The 22,115-nt window shown below is 39.5% G+C and overlaps 1 protein-coding gene across 1 annotated transcript in view; it reads right to left on the bottom strand.

Moving 5' to 3' along the window:
* The window catches only part of PHF11 (PHD finger protein 11), a 60,230-nt gene that overhangs the window by 18,768 nt on the left and 19,347 nt on the right, over positions 1-22,115 (bottom strand). Inside the window, 2 exon segments of the mRNA XM_053665375.1 lie at positions 11,375-11,505; positions 16,326-16,433. Coding sequence (XP_053521350.1) covers positions 11,375-11,505; positions 16,326-16,433 — 239 coding nt within the window.

The raw sequence follows: 22,115 nt of genomic DNA, 5'->3' as shown, positions 1-22,115 counted from the left end.
CGCCAGGACCTTCACTGTCTTCAGGGGACTTGGACTCTGGTACACCGCTCCAGGAGACTGGTCATCAGGGGAGCAAATCGTCCTAGAACTCCTTTACCTTGGACTAGTGTGTACTTTTCAAGTTCTTAGTTGTTTTATATAGAATCATGACCCCCATAGTTCTTGCTCTGACTGTCCTAACTTTCCCACTTGTCCTCACCACAGGGCAATATAAGGAGACAATAGTAGTACAAGAGTGTAGAAAACAAGGGACTCAGACTAAAGTAATCACTCTGGCTACCTTAGACTGCAAGGGATTGTGTAAGGGAAAAGCTAAAATAGCCATTAAAGTGAGTGCCCTCGAATGTCTAAATGACTGGTTTTGGGGCACAGACCCATTTGTTTGCTTCCAAGAAGATCAGTTCAAAGATAGTTGCAATTGGTGGCCAAAGACATATGGGGGATGTGCCTACCGAGACTGCAGAGTCCACGCTGATGATGGGAGATATATCTGGATCACCCTAGACAAAGCAGAAGACCCGAGATGGGAAAAGGGAGTTAAATGGAAAGTTTATGTAAACATGCTTCATTCTGGACCAGTAGGAGATGTTATAGTCTTCAAAAGAAGGGAATTATATATAGTACTACCTCATCTAAAAACTGTTCAGGAAACAATAGAGAATACTGAGCCAGCAGTTAACAACCCAGGGACCCCCTTCTCCTGGATCACTCTAATCCAGGAGGGAGCAGCTCTCCTCAATTTACGAAGCCCTGAGAACCTCACAGACTGCTTCCTCTGTGCTTCCCTCAGCAAACCCCCTCTGATAGCAGTCCGAGTAAACGCCACCCCCTCTGAGACAGCAAGATCCAGCCCAGGCTGGCACACCGGACCAGTCAAGGCGCCCCTATATAAGAACCAGGGAGAAGAGTCCTACCTCAACAGCTCGGACTGGTGCAAGGGAAAGAAGACCACTACCCTCCGCCCACCAGATGAACTATGTTTCTGGGCTAACCAGACCTTACTACCAAAGATCAATTACTCAGATACTCAGGTATACGTCTTAGTAGCCCTAGCCCCTCAGCTCTTTGCTTATACCCCAGGTGAATTAGAAGCTAAGTACGTTGGCTTCACCTTGCGTAAACGAGCTGTATTCCTCCCAGTTTTAGTAGGCCTGAGCTTTGCAGCTTCCATTGCTAGCATCAGTGTAGGGGGAGCTGGCCTGGCCACTAGTCTGCAATCCCAAGATGCCATACACCAAGAACTCCACGAGGCCTTATCCTCAGTAGCCACCTCCATGGCCTCGCTCCAAGGCCAGATCCTCTCCCTAGCTAGAGTAGCACAGCAGAATCGCCAAGCTCTGGACCTCCTTACTGCAGACAAAGGAGGTACCTGCATATTGCTAGGGGAAGAATGCTGTTATTTTGTTAATGGAAGTGGCCTAGTTGAAGAAAACATCCAGCGCATAAACGAACTAAAAATTAGACTCAGGCCAGGCTCAGGGAATGGGCCCACATCTTGGTGGCAAGATACTTTACTCTCCTTTCTTGCCCCCATCCTAGGCCCAGTAATAGTACTCATACTTATAATTACTATAGGGCCCTGGGCCATCAGGACGGTAGTCAGCCAGCTAGAGAGTAAATTAGTAAGGAAAACCACCAGCCACATATTAATGCTTCAACAACAATATGAGCAAAGGAACCCTCTCCTGGGTGCAGAGACAAACGGAAGCACTGTCTAAGCACCCACAGCGGGGAATGAAGGGAGAAGCCCTAAGAGACCTTTGCTCACCTAAGACCCCAGACACCATAGGAGAACAATAAGGCCATCTGGGAAAAGCAAATAGCCGGATAGTCACTAGGACTGGGACTAGCACCGCCGCTGATAGAACCAATTTTCACATTTAGCCTTTGTACTCTGCTTCTGTCCTGTAGATAGAACTAATTGTTGCATTCTGCTTCTGTATCTCACTTTGCCACATAGACAGGAAGACCCCTAGGCTATATAACCCCCAAGAATTCTTTGTTCAGGGCTCAGAATTTGGAGACTGACTCCTCTGGGCCCGTGCACATTAATAATAAACCTTGTACTCCAGAATCCCTCGGTGTCTGGTTGCTTCGTTTTCCTATAACAGAACATATGAAGGATAAACTAATTGAAATGAAGGAAAATGCACAGGAAACCAATAGTGATGAAAAGGAAACTGAGACTCAAATCAAGGGAGTGGAACAGAAGGAATAAAAAACTGACCAAACAGAAAAGGATGAAGAAACAAAAATTCAAAAAAATGAAGAGAGGCTTAGGAACTTCCAGGACATCTTTAAACGCTCCAACATCCGAGTTATAGGGGTACCAGAAGGGGAAAAGGAAGAGCAACAAGTAGAAAGCTTATTTGAACAAATAATAAAGGAGAACTTCCCCAATCTGGCAGAGGCAATAGACTTCCAGGAAATCCAGGAAGCTCACAGAGTCCCAAGGAAGTTGGACCCAAGAAGGAACACACCAAGGCACATCATCATTACATTAGCCAAGATTAAAATGAAGGAGAGAATCCTAGAAGCAGCAAGAGACAAGGGGACAGTCACCTACAAAGGAGTTCCCATCAGACTGTCAGCAGATTTCTCAAAAGAGACCTTACAGGCAAGAAGGGGCTGGAAAGAAGTATTCCAAGGCATGAAAACCAAAGACCTACATCCAAGATTGCTCTATCCAGCAAAGCTTTCATTTAGAATGGAAGGGCAGATAAAGTGCTTCTCAGATAAGATCAAATTCAAGGACTTCATCGTCACCAAGCCCTTATTATATGAAATGTTAAAGGGACTTATCTAAGAAAAAGAAGATAAAAAATATGAATAGTGAAAGGACAGCAAGCTCACCATTATTAACAACCACACCTAACACAAACGCAAACTAAGAGGACAGCTAGATCAGGAGCAGAACCATAGAAATGAAGATCACATGGAGGGTTAGCAACAGGGGAGTGGGAGGAGGAGAAGGGGGGAGAAGGTACAGAGAATAAGTCACATAAATGGTAGGTATAAAATAGGGAGAAGGGCAAGAATAGTATGGGATATATAGAATCTAAAGAACTTGTGACACATGAACATTAAAGGGGGGAATGGTGGGGAGGGTGTGCAGGGAGGAAGGGAATGAAGGGGGAATGGGACAACTGTAATGGCATAATCAATAAAATATATTTTTTAAAATGTTGCAAAACCAATATTCTCACTGACAAATGCAAACTATAAAAGCACTGGATCAATCAACTACAAAGCTACTATAAAGGATAAAGAGCAAAAGGAGGAAGATCATAGTAATACAATAGTAAAGTAAGGGATACACACACATAAGTAAAAAATGACAGGACCATAAATGTAGAGAGGGAGAGTAAAAATGGTAAACTAAGATTTTACCATTTTTAGAATGTGTTTAAACTTAAGCAACTACCAACTTAAAATAGATCATTTAAACATAATGGGATATATGAAGCACATGGTAATCACAAACCAAAACCTACAGGAGATATACAAGAAATAGAAAGGAATCAAACACAACACTACAGAAAGTCATCAACATACAAAAGGAAGTGAGAGAATAAGAAACAAATAGAGAATAAGGGCTTGGGCTGGAGGCTGGGCAGCTGTGAATACTGCAGTCCAGACCTGGCTGCAATCCTTGCAAAACCACAAGAAAGGAAAAAAGCAAAGCCCAGCTCCACTCTGCCTGCAGCATCCAAGAAGACCAACAGTACTCACTTGGCGGATTTAAAGTCAGCAGGAGGCTTTTTCTCCCCCCGCAAGTGTGAGACAGTAAGACCTGGATCTGTGAAAGAACCAAATACAGATCCAGGGGGAGATCAGAAGGCTAATGCCAACAACTGAGAAACAGATAAATTTCACTTTGCTATCCTATGGAACTTGCATTTTTAAATTTTTAATATTTCTTTTGTTATTTTTATTTATTATTTTTATATCTCTTCATTCTGTTTAGTTTTCATTTTGTTTAATTGTATTGTTTGACTGGTTTTGTTTTCCCTTTCACATTGCGTTTTAATTTTTCTTCTCTCACTTCACTCGTACTCTAATAACACACTACTATTAGTCTTTTACTTTCAATTTTTCAAATTCAGATCATCTATTTCTTGTCATTTTATTGTTGTTCCTATATTATTATAAGTAATTGTTGTTCCATATTATTGTAAATCCTACACAGCACCCCTCCATGGTCTTGGCCAATTTCACTGTCTTCCTGAGCTTTATTATTGCCATGAATAACTTTATTCTCTTGTACACTATGCCTAGTTTCTATCCCTTATGCTCACTATGTCTCACTATCTAACCTCACGCAAGCACCCTGTTTTCTGGATTCAACTCACATTCTTCCCCACACTGAAAAGAGTCTTAACTCTTTCACCTTTTATAAAAAGTGGGTAGGTGGATGAAATATCATGGTTAATACTGTATTTCTCTGAAGGATCTCCTATATGTTCTCTATCAACAAGGAGTTCTGGATGTATTTGTTCTTTTCACAGCTTGATTAAGTCTCATAGAATACTCTCCCACTGTCTTATCCCATTTCGCCTTTGCCCTGGCACTGATCTCACAGAAGATAAGGTGGGAGTTGTGAACAGCAGGAAACCTACTAGAGGTGAGAACCCACAACAGGAACCACTAACAGGTAAAACCCAAGTACAACAAGAGAGCCCACACAAAGAGAAGAAATGGCAATTCCAGAGCATCCAGACAAGGAGATCAAAGAGATCACACCACTGAATCCCACAGAACTTGAACCACAGGAGTTCACCCTACAAAAACAGCTAACAAAGCAGAGCATCAGGAGTCACAGAAATAAACAAAAAGTCACCTAAAATAGTGAGACAATGAAAGAACCTGAAATCAAAGGAACAGAAGACTCCCCACTAAAACAGCTAAATGGACACAAGTAAACTTTTAGACATATAATTCAAAAGAATGGTTATGAGGATGCTCAAAGAACTTACAACTACAAGGAACTGAGTGACAACTACAACAATACAAAAAAGGAAATTATAAACAAAAACCAGGAAGAAATGAACAATAAAATTTCTGAAATTAAAAACATACTAGAAGGAATTACAACCAGGCTGGATGAAGCAGAGGACTGCATTACTGAGCTGGAAAACAAGGTACTACCTGGGAAGAACAAGGTAGAGAAGCTGCATGAAAAAGCACTCAAAATATATGAAGATGGCTTAAGGGAACTGCAAGACAACATGAAACGTAACAAACCATAAGAGTACCAGAAGGAGAAGAAAAGGAGCAAGGGATAATAACCCTTTTTGAAAAAACAGAGAACTTACCAAACTTGGAGAGAGGAAAAACCACACAAGTTCAGGATGCACAGAGGTCCCAATCAAGATGAACCTAAAGAGGCCTACTCCAAGGTACATCACAATTAAAATGCCAAGTTTTAAAGACAAAGAGAGAATCTTAAAAGCAGCAAGGGAGAAACAATACTGTTCAGACAAGAAAGAGAAATAAAAGGCATCCAAATTGGAAAGGAGGAAGTAAAACTGTCACTGTTTGAAGATAATATGATATTGTACATACAAAACCCTATGGAATTAACCCCCAAACTACTCCACCTAATAAGCAAATATTACAAAACAGCAGGGTTCAACGTCAGTATTCAGAAATCAAACGCATTAATGTACACCAATAATAAGATGTCAGAAACAGAAACCAGCAAAAAAAATGCCATTTGATATAGCAACAAGAAAAATAAAATACCTAGGAATAAACCTAACCAGGAGATAAAAACACCTGTACTCAGAAAGCTACACAACACTGAAGAAAGAAATTAAAGAAGATACAAACAAATGGAAGCATATATCATGTTCATCGATTGGAAGAATTAACATCATCAAAATGTCCACACTACCCAAAGCAATTTTTAGATTCAACATAATCCCTGTTAAATTACCAATTTCATATTTCACACATATAGAACAAACACTTTCAAGACTTATATAGAACCATCAACAACCCCAAATAGCTGCAACAGTTTTGAGAAAGAAGGACAAAGTAGGAGGGATCACAATATCTGATATCAAACTATATTACAAGGCCACTGTAATCAAGAGAGTCTGGTACTGACATAAGAACAGACACATAGATCAATGGACCAGAATAGAGAGCCCAGAAATCAACCCAAGTCTCTATGCTCAATTAATATTTGACAAAGTGAGAGAAAGCATAAAATGGAGTAAACAGAGCCTCTTCAACAAATAGTGTTGGGAGATCTGGACAGCTACATGCAAAAAAATGAAACCCAATCACCAACTTACATCATACACAAAAATAAATTCAAGGTGGATAAAAGACTTAAATATAAGTCATTGAAACCACAAAATTCCCAAAGGAGAACATAGTCGGGAAAATCTCAGACAGTTCATGCAGCAATATTTTCGCCAATATGTCCCCTAGGGCAACAGACATAAAGGAAAGAATAAACAAATGGGACCTCATCAAAATAAAAAGCTTCTGTATGGCTAAAAAAAAAACAGCATTAAAATAAAAAGAGAACCAACCATATAGGAAACATATTGCCAATGATACCTTGGAAAAGGGTTTGATCTCCAAAATACATACAGAACTCACATGACTCCACTCCAGGAAGACAAACAAGCCAATTAAAAAATGGGCAATGGGAACAGAACCACAGAAATGGAGATCACATGGAGAGCTGAGAAAAACTGAAACAGGAGAAAACTGAACAGCCACATCCAAAAGAAGAAACTACCTTACACCATAAAAATGAACTTAAAATGGATTAAAGACTTGAATGTAAGACCTAAAACCACAAAACTCCTAGAAGAAAAATAGGTCATAAGCTCCATAACATTAGTCTTAAGGATGTTTTTATGGCTCTAACTCCAAAGGCGAGGACAACAAGACCAAAAATAAGCAAATGGTCTATACTGAACTAAAAAAGTTTTGCATAGTTAAGAAAACTATCAACAAAATAAAAAGGCAACCAATGGGAGAAGATATTTATAAATCATATGATAAGGGTTACTATCTAAAATATATAAGGAATGAATACAATTCAGTAGCAAAAAGTAACCAGTTTAATTTTAAAATGGGCAGACTCTGAACAAACATTTTTCCAAAAAGACATACCGATTGCCAGCAGGCACATGAAAAGATTCTCAACATCACTAATCAGAAATGCAAATCAAAATCAAAATGAGATATCAACTCACATGTGTTAGGATGGCTATTACCAAAAAGAAAAGAAACAACAAGTGTTGGTGAAGATGCGAAGAACCCTTGTATGCTGTTGGTGGGAAAGTAAAATAGTGCAGACACTGTGGATACCAGCATGGAAATGTCTTAAAGAATTAAAAATAGACTTCTGCCAAGATGGAGACGTAGGTGGAACCACCTTGCCTCTGTGCACAACCAAATCTAAGAACAACTATTTTTAACAACAATAAACATAACCAAGCCACACAGAAAATTGACAATATGGAGTCCAAAGACAACTAAATGCTCAGCTAAACCGGTAAGAGAAGCGAAGCCAGCAGCGGAGCAGGTTGGCAAGAAAAAATCCCCTTGTGCGGTGCGCATGCAGCCAAAGGCGCTGATTGCGGGCTAGCTACGGGAGCACACAGGGAAGAGGCACGGCGGGCTGGGGTTGGTTGGTCGCGCATCTGCGTGTGGATAAACCAGTGAGAAGGGAAGCCTGCGCGGGGCAGCAGGCTCGCACAATTCCGATCCCATAAACAGGCCCGGGGCAAGCGGTGTGACTGGATGGACTGGGCTAGCGGAGAGGACCGCCATTGCTCCCTCTCTGACCATGCCCCCACACACAGCGTCACAAACCAGCAACCTGGGTCGCCCCATCCTGGTAAACAACTAAGGCTTCGCTCCGCTCTGCTTACTTAAAGGCACGAATAGACCAAAAATGGCTCTAGAACAACTCAGAGCCCCAGAAGTGATAGATCTAAGCAATGAAGAAATAGCCAGTCTTTCACATGCACAGTTCAAAACACTAATTATCAGGATCCTTACAGAACTGGTCGATTTTAGTCACAAATTAGAGAAACATATGGAAGCTAAAGTAATTGAAATGCATGGTAATACAAAGGAAACCAATAGTAATGGAAAGAAAATTGGGACTCAAATCAAGGGAGTGGACCAGAAGGAAGAAAAAAATGATCAAACAGAAAAGAATGAAGAAATAAGAATTCAGAAAAATGAGGAGAAGCTTAGGAACCTCCAGGACATCTTTAAACATTCCAACATCCGAATTATAGGGGTACCAGAAGGGGGAAAGGCACAGCCACCAGTGGAAAACTTATTTCAACAAATAATAAAGGAGAATTTCCCCAATCTGGCAAAGGAAATAGACTTCCAGGAAATCCAGGAAGCTCAGAGAGTCCCAAAGAAGTTGGACCCAAGAAGGAACACACCAAGGCACATCATCATTACATTAGCCAAGATTAAAATGCAGGAGAGAATCCTAGAAGCAGCAAGAGATAAGGGGACAGTCACCTACAAAGGAGTTCCCATCAGACTGTCAGCTGATTTCTCAAAAGAGACCTTACAGGCAAGAAGGGGCTGGAAAGAGGTATTCCAAGTCATGAAAACCAAAGACCTACAACCAAGATTGCTCTATCCAGCAAAACTTTCATATAGAATGGAAGGACAGATAAAGTGCTTCTCAGATAAGATCAAATTCAAGAAGTTTATCATCACCAAGCCCTTATTATATGAAATGTTAAAGGGACTTACCTAAGAAAAAGAAGATAAAAAATATGAACAGTGAAAGGACAGCAAACTCACAGTTATTAACAACCACACCTAAAACAAAAGCAAACTAAGAGGACAGCTAGATCAGGAGCAGAACCATAGAAATGAAGATCACATGGAGGGTTAGCAACAGGGGAGTGGGAGGAGGAGAAGGGGGGAGAAGGTACAGAAAATAAGTAGCATAGACGGTAGATAGAAAATAGATATGGGGAGGGTAAGAATAGTAGGGGAAATACAGAATCTAAAGAATTTGAGACACATGTTCATGAACTAAAGGGGGAAATGGTGGGGGAGGGGTATGCAGGGTGGAGGGGAATGGAGGGGGGGAATAGAACGAATGTAATGGCATAATCAATAAAAAAGTTTTAAAAAAAAGAATTAAAAATAGAAGTACCATGTAATCTATTTCTGGTTATTTATCCAAAGAAAGCAAAAACACTAATTCAAAAAATATATTCACCCTATGTTCATTACAGCTTTATTTATAATAGCCAACATATGAAAACAACCTAAGTGCCCAACAATAGATGAGTGGATAAAGAAATGTGGTTGATGTGCAGCATGCACACACACACACTGGAATCCTATTCAACCATAAAAAAATTCAGCCATTCTTGATAACATGGATGGACCTTGAGGCTATTATGCTAAATGAAATAAGCAGACAGAAAAAGACAATGTATTATTGCACTTATATATGGAATCTAAAAACTAAGAATAAATAAACAAAACCAATCTTAGAAATACGGAGTATCAGTAGTTGCCAGAAAGGAAGAGGTTAGGATGGGGGTGAAATGGGCAAAGGGAATCAAGAGGTACAAACTTCCAGTTATAAAAGACAGAAAACTGTACATGAACAATTAAAATAAAATAAAATAAGTCATGGGGATGTAATGTACAGCTTGGTGACTGTAGTTAATAATGTTGTATTGCAAATTTGAAAGTCACTAAGAAGTAAACCATAAAGTTTCACAACACAAGAAAAATATGTAAGTTTGTATGGTAACAGATAATAAATGGACTTAGAATGCCAGTCACTTTGCAATACATATAAATGTCAAATCATTGTTATATATCTGAAATTAATATGATGTATATCAATTATACTTCAATAAAAAAGTAAAAGAATATTACAATCTATAAATTTCTCAGGAAATCAAATATAAAAAGAAGTACAATACAAAATTAATGTATTTACATATTACCTTTCCAGTTTCAAACAACAAAATACCTATAAAACTTGCTCAAAATCAGATTTAAAATTACTTAACAAACTTCTTTTAATTGTAGGCAAGCCTGTATTGTTTTGCATATATAGACCCTACACTTAAAGTCAGTATCATGGTGAAGAGCAAGGAATCTAGAGCCCTGAAGCTATGTGGCCTGGGTCCAAATTACTAAGGTCTTTCAGGCCTCAGTTTCCTCAGTATTTGCCTTGTGAGGCTGTTATGAAGATTAAATAAATTAAAATTTATAAAGTACTTGGAAGTATTCCTGGCATAAAATGGCTATTAAAATTAGAGCTGTGTCCCACAGGAAAGAAAACACCTAGCTTCCATATGGAATTTTAAAATATCATTTAGGAATGTAACAGATCTTACAAAAATTATATTAAAAAATAATGCTCTCACTTAACTAATCCTATTATTCAGCACGTTGTGATTGTATATATACATATATATTTCACTAGAACTTGAAATGTCAATCACAATCACAGATATACCCTAAAGAAGTAAGAAGTGTCTGCCTGGCTCTTCAACTTTAATTATTCTCTATTTTATTCCATTTCATAGCCTTAAACAAGTCAAAACTATTTTAAGAAAGAATTTTTTTCCTCAACTTTATATGGTATGTTTTATACTTTGTTAACATGAGTTAACTTAGCATGACCTGAATCAATTTAGTTAAGAACAGGCTTACTTATTTTTTACTATACTGTATGATCATTTAACTGAAATGAAACCTTTCATCAGAAGGAAGCTCAAGTTTCTTCCTGGACAAAACAAATATAATTCTACTGGACTTGAAATATGCATTATTGCATCAAAATTAACTAAAGAATGACTGAAGACATGAAACAGCATTTAAAAGTCAAAAGCAATACAAACAATTTCCTTCAAGGGCTAAAGCACTGATTACTGCTGCATAGTTTATTATTTTTAGAATCTATATGTAGGTAAGATAGTGGTGACAATGGTGGGAAAAGACATTCATTCAACAGACAAGATGGATAAATAATGGACTTGTGGCTAACAAGTAAGGCTCCTTTTCTATTTGTAGAAAAGAGCAAATGTGAACTGGTTTCCAGTCTCATGGCTACCCATTAGGCAGGCCACAGATGCCACTATGACAACCAGTGCTTTCTACTGGGAAAGAAGAACGTAGGAAGAGTACAGCCAAAACCAAAACCAAAACCAAAACCAATCCTGCTTATTTTCTTCCTATGATATATAGAGAAGGTGTTGTGAAGTCAGGTTCCCAACTAAGGACCCCCAACCAAGCTATTACTTGGAAGTGACTTGCATAATATTAGCTTAAAAATCTCCTTGACTTAATCTAACCATTCCTTACTCAAGTTCCCCAAATGAGTTTTATTAAGTACTTATAAATTCCTTCAGATCCAGTGTGTAGAACTGCGTGGTCATTCTTGGCACAGAAAAAGTGGTAATTCTTGGCACAGGCTTTTTCATCACATCCCATGGTAGCTCCTCTTTTACCACAAAATGTGCATTTCTACAAAATAATAAATTTTACCGAGTAAGCATCTGTTTTTAATAATTTTTCCTAAAATTTAAAGTTAAACATGTCATTAAATATTATTTTTAAGTCAGCAGCCCTAACATCCTCAGGTACATTACTTATACTCGGTCACTTAGCAAACTAGAACACTTGGCACAGACTATGTTGTAATGATTTGATTAAAAGCAGAAAACTCTTTTTGTTTAAAAAATAATCTCTCTCTTTTAAAAAGAGATTTTCAAAAAGCGGGGTTGGCAAAATTGTCCAGGTGTAGGCATGGGGGTCTGATATGGACACTGAGTCTGTGGCTAGGGCACCTCCTGGCCATATGAGCTGAATGATCTCCACTAAGAGCCGTATGATCTCCAGCCAAGCCCCCTCTTAGATCTAGAGTCTTAAACAATGCCTGTTTTACAGAATTAAAACTGAGAACATTATGAAATAAAGTAAAACCTTTCTGGAATCTATGTAGTAGGGCCCCAAATTTTAAATTAAAAAAAAAAACCCTGAGTAACAAGGTTTTACTTACTTCAATTTATTTGCTCTCTTGCTTTATATATTAGTCTGTTGATCTGGTATTTTACATATGTAGGTGGTATAGAAATGGCTGGGAGGACAGTATGTGGCCACTGGAATCTAACAAGTTTAGGGGAATCTGAGCCATGATCAGGGCTGATTTACATCACACTCTGGCTGCATTAAGTGGAAGCACAAGGAAACCATCTTGCAAAGTAGGAGACAGCTCACATAATATCCCAAAGTCAGCACAAGCAGCCATATAAATAAAGAAAATTCAAATATAAGTGAGAAATTAGATTATGTTGAAGACAGAATTTTAAATCAAGGCACAAAAAAATGATCATTTAATTTGGGGGGCCATCTGAACATATCTGCAGGAAAAAGAAGTTAGGTCCCTACCTCACAATATATTCCCAAATAAATCCCACATGGATTAAAGCTAAAACTGTATTTAAGAAAACAAATCTTAAAAAATTATAAAGTAGCAGAGAAAGAAAAAAAGTATAATATTAAGATAAGGAAGACTTTCTAAGTGGGGCAGGAAACCCAAGAGCTACAAAGAAAAAGACAGATCTGACTATACATATAAAACATTTAAACTTCTATTTTTATAATGGCAGATACCATTAAAATATAAAGGAAAAGGTTGAAAGAAAAATGTTTGCCGCATATTTGATAGAGGGTTAAGACTGCTAATCCATAGAAAAATGAGAAGTAGCAAATCAGAGAAGAAATACAATGACTAGTAAATATTCATTCATTTAAAGACTATTGAATGGCTGTGATGTGGCAGGAACTGTTCTAGGATAAGGAGACAACAGTGGATAAGCTACCTGCCCAGACAGAGTTACTATTATAGGGGACACAGACAATGGTCACATAAAGCAAACTTAAAAACACAATGATATACGCTTTGTAGAGAATCAGCATAAGGTGAAGTGACACAGTATCACTGAGTCTGTACTTCAGACTGGGTGATCAGTAAAGGTGTCTCTGAGGAGGTGAAGCTTAGATGTGAAGAGCTCCTAGCATGCAAAAATAGGACAAAACAAAAAACAAAGAGGACATTCTAAGCAGAAGGCCTTATTCTGTAAGCAAGAATGAGCTACTCTGTTGGCAGACGTACTGGAAAGACAGTGCTGGACAGGGGGTGCTAGCATCGTAGAAACAGAAAGGAAGGCAACAGGAGAGTCTGGGATAAGATCTAAGGAGTAGGAAGGGCTGTGACATGTAGGGCTTATAAGCCAGGGTAAGGAGTTAGGGTTTTATCTTCATACAAGGGGAGCATAAAGTGAGCAATACTTTTTTTAAGATGCTATGTTGGCTGCTGTGTGGGGAATGGGCTGGGGTAAGAATGAGCAGGAGAGAAAGCAAGACAAGTATCACTAGTGTTCACTAACCATCCAAAAGAGGGAGACCAGGGACTTCATTACAGGAGAGTAGTGATACAGAGAGAGAAGTAGAGGATGCAAAGGCTGTTGGGTGGCACTGACAGGCTTGATGCTGGGCTGGGAGGTTGATGAGATGATGATAGACAAATGATGTGTTGTTTATTGAAGTGAAGAGTGAACAGGTTTGGATGGAGTATGTATATGTGTGTGTGGGGGGGGGTGGAAGTGTGTTCTTTTTTTGGCCAGTTTAACATGAGATGCTGATAGATATCCATGTAGCTGTGTCAGGCTGGCCATCAGGGTTAGAGATATAACCACTGGCATAAGTACAGTATTAAAGCCATGAGAACTGGATGAGGTCATGTAGGAAGGCTGTTCACATTGAGGAAGGGGCCCAGGGCAGAGCACTGGGCACTCCAAACTTTAGAGGTTGAGCAGAGAAGGAAAAAAAGCCAAAGTGCCTAGTAAACAGCAGCCAGAAAGTAAGAGATACACTAGTAGATTATGTCTAGGAGGTCAAAAGAATAAAGTGCTTCAAGGTACAGGGCACAAACAGCTGTGTAATGAATACTGCTAAAAGGTCAACGAAGGACAGAGAAGTGACATTGCAATTGACAATTTTTTGTGGTAAGGGACTTCTTTTTAAAGATGACATGATCTGTTGATCATGTTCATAAGGGTTTACTCCTTAAGAAGGGGAGGGGACTAGTCCCAAAGTCCAAAAGGAAGGTTAGCTTTCACAGCACAGAGGTCCAGGTGGGACAGAGGTAGGTGGTTGGTGGTTTAGGTAGTAGGAGTTCCTACCTAATAGCTGCCATTTTCTTAGTAAAAACCAGGCAAAGAAATGTACAAGAATGAACCCTAATGTAAACTATGGATTGTAGGTGTTTATAACCTGTCAATGTAGGTTCATTACTATTTACCATATGCACCCTCTGTTGAGGGATGTTGATGGTGGGGAAGGCTGTACATGTGTGAAGGACATGTGAAATCTCTGAAACTTCCCCTCAGTTTTTCTGTGAACCTGAAACTGCTCTAAAAATAAAGTCTATAAAAATCAGGTGTAGTTATTAACTTGGGAATGGAAAGTTGATGTGGGGAGAGGTTTTAAAGAGAGATGAAAATATGAAACAGGAAATGTGGAAAGTGAAGTATTTTGAAGGTCTGTTTGAGTATTTTGTAGCCATGAATCTAGTTAAGATCAGCCAACACATTTGTGGGTTTTCTCCAGTTCCCAACTACTCAAGTGTAGGCACTACCCAGCATATGCAGACATGCAGGCAACAGACAGATGCATTTCACTGGGATTGGGGCTTTGCTAGGAAAGTAAGGAAGTGGGGGGTAGGGAGAGGGAGTACAGGGTGTTTGGAAGAGAGTGACTGCAATAAGGGATCATGGTTATGATGTGGAGCCACATACTGTAAAGGGATCATTAAAGAACTGCTGGAGCTGGGTGAGCTGAGAGGATAAAAGAAGTCTAAAGAAAAATAGTGTTCAATTTCTCCAGTAACCAGGGAAATACAAGATAAAATTTTCTTTCAGACTGACAAAAGTTACTAAGTTTGATATTCATTTTTGTCAAGGGTTGGGAGCAGTGCTCTTTCATCCACTGTGTACAGAAGTAGAAAGTGGTACAACCTTCCTGGGGGACAGTTTGTCAGCATGTTTTAAAATTTGTAAAAAGCATCCTCTTTGACTCAGCCATTCCACTTCTTGGAGTATGTTCTACAGTATCACTCAAACAAGTACACAAGGATATATGTACAAAGATGTTTACTGCAGCATTAGTTGTTACAGGGAGAAACCAGAAACAACTGATTATCTAACAACAAGGGAATGGTTTCATGCACTCTGGGTCATCCTATGGAATTCCATGAAGTCAATACAGATAATGGAGTGTCATATGCTTACAGTATTATAAATGTGCCTTGTCATTCTTGCCTTCCACACTTTTGCACATCCTGTTCTCTCTCTCCAAATTCCCACGTCCTCATCTTCATTGTCACCCAACTAGGAAGGATTCCTATGCCCCAGTCACAGTGAAGTATCTGCTTGCTGAGCACCCTGTGCTGATTCTTCTCAAAGCATGTCAAGCTGTGAAAAAACTGTCCATATATGCTGACACCTTGCAAGGGTTAAATAAATGTTCCTCAAATCATTAACCTTATCATGGTAGTGGTAAGGGCTTTAAGTACTAACACTTGCTGTGAAGGGCCGTTCACGGAGGAAGTCTAAATGCAATGGACCCAACAGGGTGAGTATTCAGCAATCTTCCTTATCACTGAAAGCTGACCCCAGCTTCAAGGGTAGATCCTGATTAGTTATAGTCATCTCTAGGAATTGGTGCAGAAAGAAGGGTGTGGCCCAATTAAACTCTCAGGGCTCTTATTCCATGCTTTAGGGATGAACTTTCTCATTCCTTAGACAAAAACAAGAAAGTCCGATGATTCAATTGCTGCCTGCAGCCATTATATGAACAAAAAGGAACTAGAGGATTTTGTGGATAAGAAGGTGAAGAGCATGATAGGCTCTTGATAACATCATTGAGCCACTGAATCAACCAACCTTAAGGCTGTTTCTCCTTTGGCTAAGTGAGAAAATAAGCATCCTTTTTATTAAAGCCAGTTTATGTTGGTATTCCTTCTACTTACAGCCAAAACCATTCTAACTCACATCTATTTTGCTGATGAAGCTTTTTGCCATTTACCTTTAAATATTAAATGTTCAGCCAATCTGAGTTTCCAATAAAGGTCCCATTTCCTTCAGCTCTCCAAGATACATCTCTATCCTTGATTTAGAGGATGGGATAGACTTTCTTGGTTTAGAGGATGAAATAGACTTTCTTTTCAAGGTATCCCAAGGGTCTGTTCATCCTGTATGAGTAATAAAATCACTTATACTTACCAACCTCCTTCCTCTACAGATTTCTTTCTTTACTGCTTTCACACCAAAACTTCTATCATAATTACATGGATCATGATCCTCATATTCCACAAGTGCTGAAGAATACAGCTGCAGATTGGGAAAATAAAAAAGCCTGGAGTAATCACAAATTAATGGTGAAAGCTACAAGTCAAAAATGGTACAAAGAAGTACTCACCATGAGTGGAAGATAGTAGAATAGTGACCACTTTTGGGAGTATGTGAGCAGATCACAAGCCGCACTGATTTTCTTTGGAAGTGGCCCCAATCCCCAGGCTGTTTTCTATTACAGAATCCCAACCCCCAATAGCTAACTGGACCAGGTTGGGGCTCTGTCCCCAAACTGAAACAATCAGGTTCCCTATCCTAGGAAAGTGGAAGAGGCTCTGAATCACATGGTCAGAGCAAGCCAGTCTGCAAAAAGAAGAAAGCAGATATAAGGGCTAGAGAGCATATCCTGGGTTCCTGACAACTTTCCAGTGTTTGTCTCTTAGACCCACCTGCATGCCTGCCTTCTGGAACCATGGAAAGCCCCTGCAACCTTATGATATAGCCTCCTTTATTTCTTTATGTTACTGGAAACCAAAAGAATCTAATCTACCTCAGAATTAAAGATGAACATTACACATATGCTCAAATAACAAAAAGGGCACAAAGAAAAAAATTGTGATACTGGCACATAAGCAAAGATTTGTTAGGAAAAGCAGAAACTACACAGAAAAGTTAATAAGTTTGACTTCCTCAAAACTAAAACTTTTTGCTCTTTGAAAGACATTGATAAGAAAATAAAAAGGCAAGTCAGAGACTGGAAGAAAACATTCACAAAATGTTTATCTGACAAAAAAACTTGTATCAGGAATATAAGAAACACTCTTACAACTCATAATAAAATAAAAACAATTAAATTTTTAAAAGGCAAAACATTTGAACAGACACTTACAGAAAGAATAACAAATGTTGAATAAGCACATGAAAAGAATCTCAATATCAATAACCCTCAGGCAAATTAAAACCACACTCATATACAAACAAATACTCACTAGACTGGTTAAAATGAAAAAGACTGAAAATACCAAGTGTTAAAGAGGTGAAACAAATGAAACTCTTACATATTGTTGGCAGAAGTGTAAATGATGCAATCACTTTTAAAGTTCATCATATACTTACTTTATGACCCAGTATTTTTCTTACAGGTCTTCATCTAAGAAAAATAAAAGAATAAGCCCACATACAAAGACTCATATACATGTTTATAGCAGATTTATCCTCATATCCTCAAACTGGACATGACAGATATGTCTATCAACAGGTAAATGGATAAACAAATTGAGATTATATACATACAATGGAATACTATGCAGAAATTAAAAAATACAAATATATGCAATAAATAACATGGAAGAATCTATACTGAGAAAATTCTACACTGAGCAAAAAAAGCCAAACACAAAGGAATACCTACTATAGGATTCTTTTCATATGAGACTCAAGAAAAGACAAGACCGATTTATAGGGACTAGGGGTAGGAAGGAAGTAAATGCAAGGAGGCATGAAGGGTTGTAATGGAAGTGTTTTGTATCTTGGTGGTGGTGGTTTCATTGGTAAATACAGGTGTTAAAGCTCTCTGAACTGTCCCTGGCTGGGTTGCTCAGTAGGTTGGAGCTTTGTCCCATACGTCAAAGGTTGCAAGTTCATGCCAGGTCAGGGCACATACCTAGGTTTTGGGTTCAATGACCAGTCAGGGTGTGTACAGGAAATGACCAATCAATTTTCTCTCTTGCATCAATGTTTCTCTCTCTCTCTGTCCCTTCCTCTCTCTCTGGAATCAATAAACATGTCCTTCAGTGAGGATTTTTTAAAAAAAGAAAAACTGTCCAAACTATAGACTTAAAACACATGTACTTTGTTTTATGTAAATTATACCAATGAAATTAACCAAAAATAATAGCAAATTAACATTAATAGTATATTACACTAAAATATGATCAAAGTGTTAAATATCAGAATGGTTTAACAGCAGAAAATAAGCACTTAACATATTACTAACAAATTAAAAACAGAAAATCTGAGACATGAAAACCATATGGAACCCATGAATTAGAATCCTTTGTTATTAAGAAAGTTATTAGGACAATAGATGAACCCTGAGGGGTTTGAAGATTAGGTGGTAGTAATATGTACTAATGTTATTTTCTGATTTTGATGGTTATACCATGATTATGTGAAAGAACATACTTGATTGTAGGAGATACACACACTGAAGTATTTGAGAAAGGTATCCCAATTTAATTTCAAATGGTTCCAACAAAAAATTCTTTGTACTGTATATGCAACTTTTCAAAATATTTAATATTCTAGCTTTAAGCAAGCTAGAAACAAAAGGAAATGTCCTTATTTTAATAAAGTCAACTACAAAAAACATAAAGCATACACATATTTATTTGTAGATTTGTAAAAAGATTTTATTAATTTATTTTTAGAGAGAGGAGAAGGGAAGAAGAAAGAGAGGGAGAGAAGCATCGATGTGTGGTTGCTTCTTGCATACCCCCTACTGGAGACTTGGCCTACAACCCAGGCATGTGCCCTGACTGAGAATCAAACCAGTGACCCTTTGGTTCGCAGGCCAGCACTCAATCCACTCAGCCACACCAGCCAGGGCAAGCATATACAAATTTAAAACCTTAGAAGCACCTTATTAATATAAGAAACAATAAAAGGCTCCCTACTTTAAAAGCTTAAACAGGAGTTCTGGCCAAGATGGAGGCCTAGGTAGAAACCCTTCGCTTCCTCATAAGCAAAAGGAGAATAACAACCAACCTAAAAACAATAAACAGATTCTAAAAACAATAAACTTGTATGCTAACAGCAGTAGCTGTGACACTTTGGATTGGGAGCAGAGCACTTCTGAAGGCATGGGATAATTGTTACTTCTGGACTGGAAGACAAGGAGAAAACCTGGCTGATCTATGGAGAAACAGAACAAACAGCCAATAGTACCCCACCATATATGAAAATAAGAGACCAGAAATTGTAGCGGACACTGAAAAACCAGAATGTAAGGAGAATACTGCAGGTCAGTAAGGTCCCAGGGACCAGCACAGGGACGCAGCTATAGCTCCATGCCTGTGCCCAGTTGCCCAGTGCTGGGTCTACCACAGATTCTTTAGGAGCCAGGGGCCTGTCACTGAGTCCTTGGGAGAGAGCCAGATCAACTGCTCCCTCCCTCCCCGGCCAAGCAGGGTTTGAGCACCACCAAGAGAGACCTTGTTGCTTAAAGTTGCAGAGAGGGGAGTAAGGTCAAAGAGGCAAACACACAAGGGCCTCGATCGCTGGTGGAGTCTGTGGTTGCCGGCTTGGGAGAGTTGAGAGCCCCACAGTGATATGCACTGATCCCGATAGGCACTAGTCTGGCTGGAGAATTGGGATGTAGTAAGCGGCATGTTCCTCCTTGAGTATGAGGAATTTCTCAAAAAGTAAAACTGGAGGATTTTCCTGTGACAGCTGCTAAGCCTATGCCCCACCTAGGCAAGAGTAAGGCCCTGAGCTCCCCCATAGCACTGGGAAGGGCTCCCACCAAAGCCCAAACAACCTGGCTGCCGCACAGGCACCCACAGCCCAGCCACAGCAATGACCCTGGGGAAAGTGTTCTCAAGAAGACCTGGAACCCTTGCATGGGGCACTGGGGAGAGGCAACAGACTAACTCTTGGGAGAGTGCTTACAAGACTGGCTGAGTACACATCAGGAAGGGAGAAAAGCCACACCAATCCCCTTAGCCTGCTGCAGATAGCTAGACCAGAAAAACTGGTTTGGCCAGTTGGAAACCAACAAGAGGTGGTTGTTTTTTTGTTTTGTTTTTTTTTCTAAATTGAAATTTTTTATTTTTTATTATTTATTTAAAAAAATATTTTATGATTATGCCATTAGAGTTGTCCTATTCCCCCCTTCATTCAACTCCACCCTGCACACACCCTCCCCACTATTCCCCCTTTTCCTTTATATCCATGTGTCACAAGTTCTTTAGATTCTATATGTCCCATAGTATTCTTGCCCTGCCCCCTGTCCATTTTCTACCTACCATCTATGCTACTTATTCTCTGAAACTTCTCCCCCCTTCTCATCCTCCCACTCCCCTGTTGCTAAACTTCCATGTGATCTCCATTTCTATGGTTCTGCTTCTGATCTAGCTGTCCTCTTAGATTGCTTTTGTTTTAGGTGTGGTTGTTAATAACTGTGAGTTTGCTATCCTTTCACTGTTCATCTTTTTTATCTTCTTTTTCTTAGATAAGTCCCTTTAACATTTCATATAATAAGGGCTTGGTGATGATGAACTCTTTGAATTTGACCTTATCTGAGAAGCACTTTAGCTGCCCTTCCATTCTAAGTGAAAGCTTTGCCGGATAGAGCAATCTTGGATGTAGGTCCTTGCATTTCATGACTTGGAATACTTCTTTCCAGCCCCTTCTTACCTGTAAGGTCTCTTTTGAGAACTCAGCTGACAGTCTGATGGGAACTCCTTTGTAGGTGACTGTCCCCTTAGCTCTTGCTGCTTCTAGGATGCTCTCCTTCATTTTAATCTTGGCTAATGTAATGATGATGTTCCTTGGTGTGTTCCTTCTTGGGTCCAACTTCTTTGGGACTCTCTGAGCTTCCTGAATTTCCTGGAAGTCTATTTCCTTTGCCAGATTGGGGAAGTTCTCTTTTATTATTTGTTCAAATAAGTTTTCCACTCACTCTTCCTCTTCCCCTTCTGGTACCCTTATAATTCAGATGTTGGAACATTTAAAGATATCCTGGAGATTCCTAAGCTCCTACTCATCTTTTTGAATTCTTGTTTCTTCATCCTTTTCTGTTTGGTCATTTTTTTTCTTCCTTCTGTTCCACTCCCTTGATTTGAGTTCCAGTTACCTTTCCATCACTACTGGTTTCCTGTCCATTTCCCTTCATTTCAATTAGTTTAGCCTTCATATGTTCCTCTAATTTGTGACTAAAATCAACCAGTTCTGTGAGCTTCCTGATCACCAGTGTTTTGAACTGTGCATCTGATAGGTTGGGTATCTATTGGTCACTTAGAATTATTGGCTCTGGGGCTTTGAGCTGTTCTTGAGCCATAATGTTTTGGTCTGTTCACACCTGTTCCATATGAGGAGCAAAGCTTTAGGTGCTCACTAGGGTAGATTTAAGTACTCTCTGCTGCTTCCCACAAGCAAACTGGACCACCCTGGTGCCGGCTCCTGGCTGTATGGGCCTGTGCATCCTCTAGGACTCTTTGGGTCTCTCCAACAAACTCTCTTGAGCCTGGGAGCTTCTCCCAGCACCTGGACCCTGAAAGGTTTTTCAATTGGTGCTTTTGGACTTCAATTCCTGTCACTGGGGACCTAGCCTGTGCAGTCTGTTTCACTGCTCGCTCCTCTGCCTGGTTTATCTATGTGCGAATGTGTGACCGTGCTCAGCCAGCCACCTTGGGCCCTCACTGGGTCCACCCCTTGCCACCCCACACCTGGGATCTGCCAACCACTGTCTGTGCTCCTGGGTGGTTCCAGCTGACTTTTCATGTGCAACCTTGCACTGCCAGCTGCTGCCTCCACCCCTTCTACCAGTCTGGATTAATGATTCGTTGTTCTCAGACTTCCATACAGTTCAATTTTGTGTGTTTTGGCTGCATTTTTGTTACTGGAACTTTGTTGTCTTTAACCTTGGTTGTGCAAGGACGCACAGTGTTTCCACCTATGCCTCCATCTTGGCCGAACGTCTGTTTTGTTTTAAGTAATCTT

Source organism: Artibeus jamaicensis, unplaced genomic scaffold (assembly GCF_021234435.1).
Source record: "Artibeus jamaicensis isolate MK-2021 breed Jamaican fruit bat unplaced genomic scaffold, CSHL_Jam_final contig_410, whole genome shotgun sequence".
Classification (NCBI taxonomy): domain Eukaryota; kingdom Metazoa; phylum Chordata; class Mammalia; order Chiroptera; family Phyllostomidae; genus Artibeus; species Artibeus jamaicensis.
This window is presented reverse-complemented; position numbering and strand designations above follow the sequence as displayed.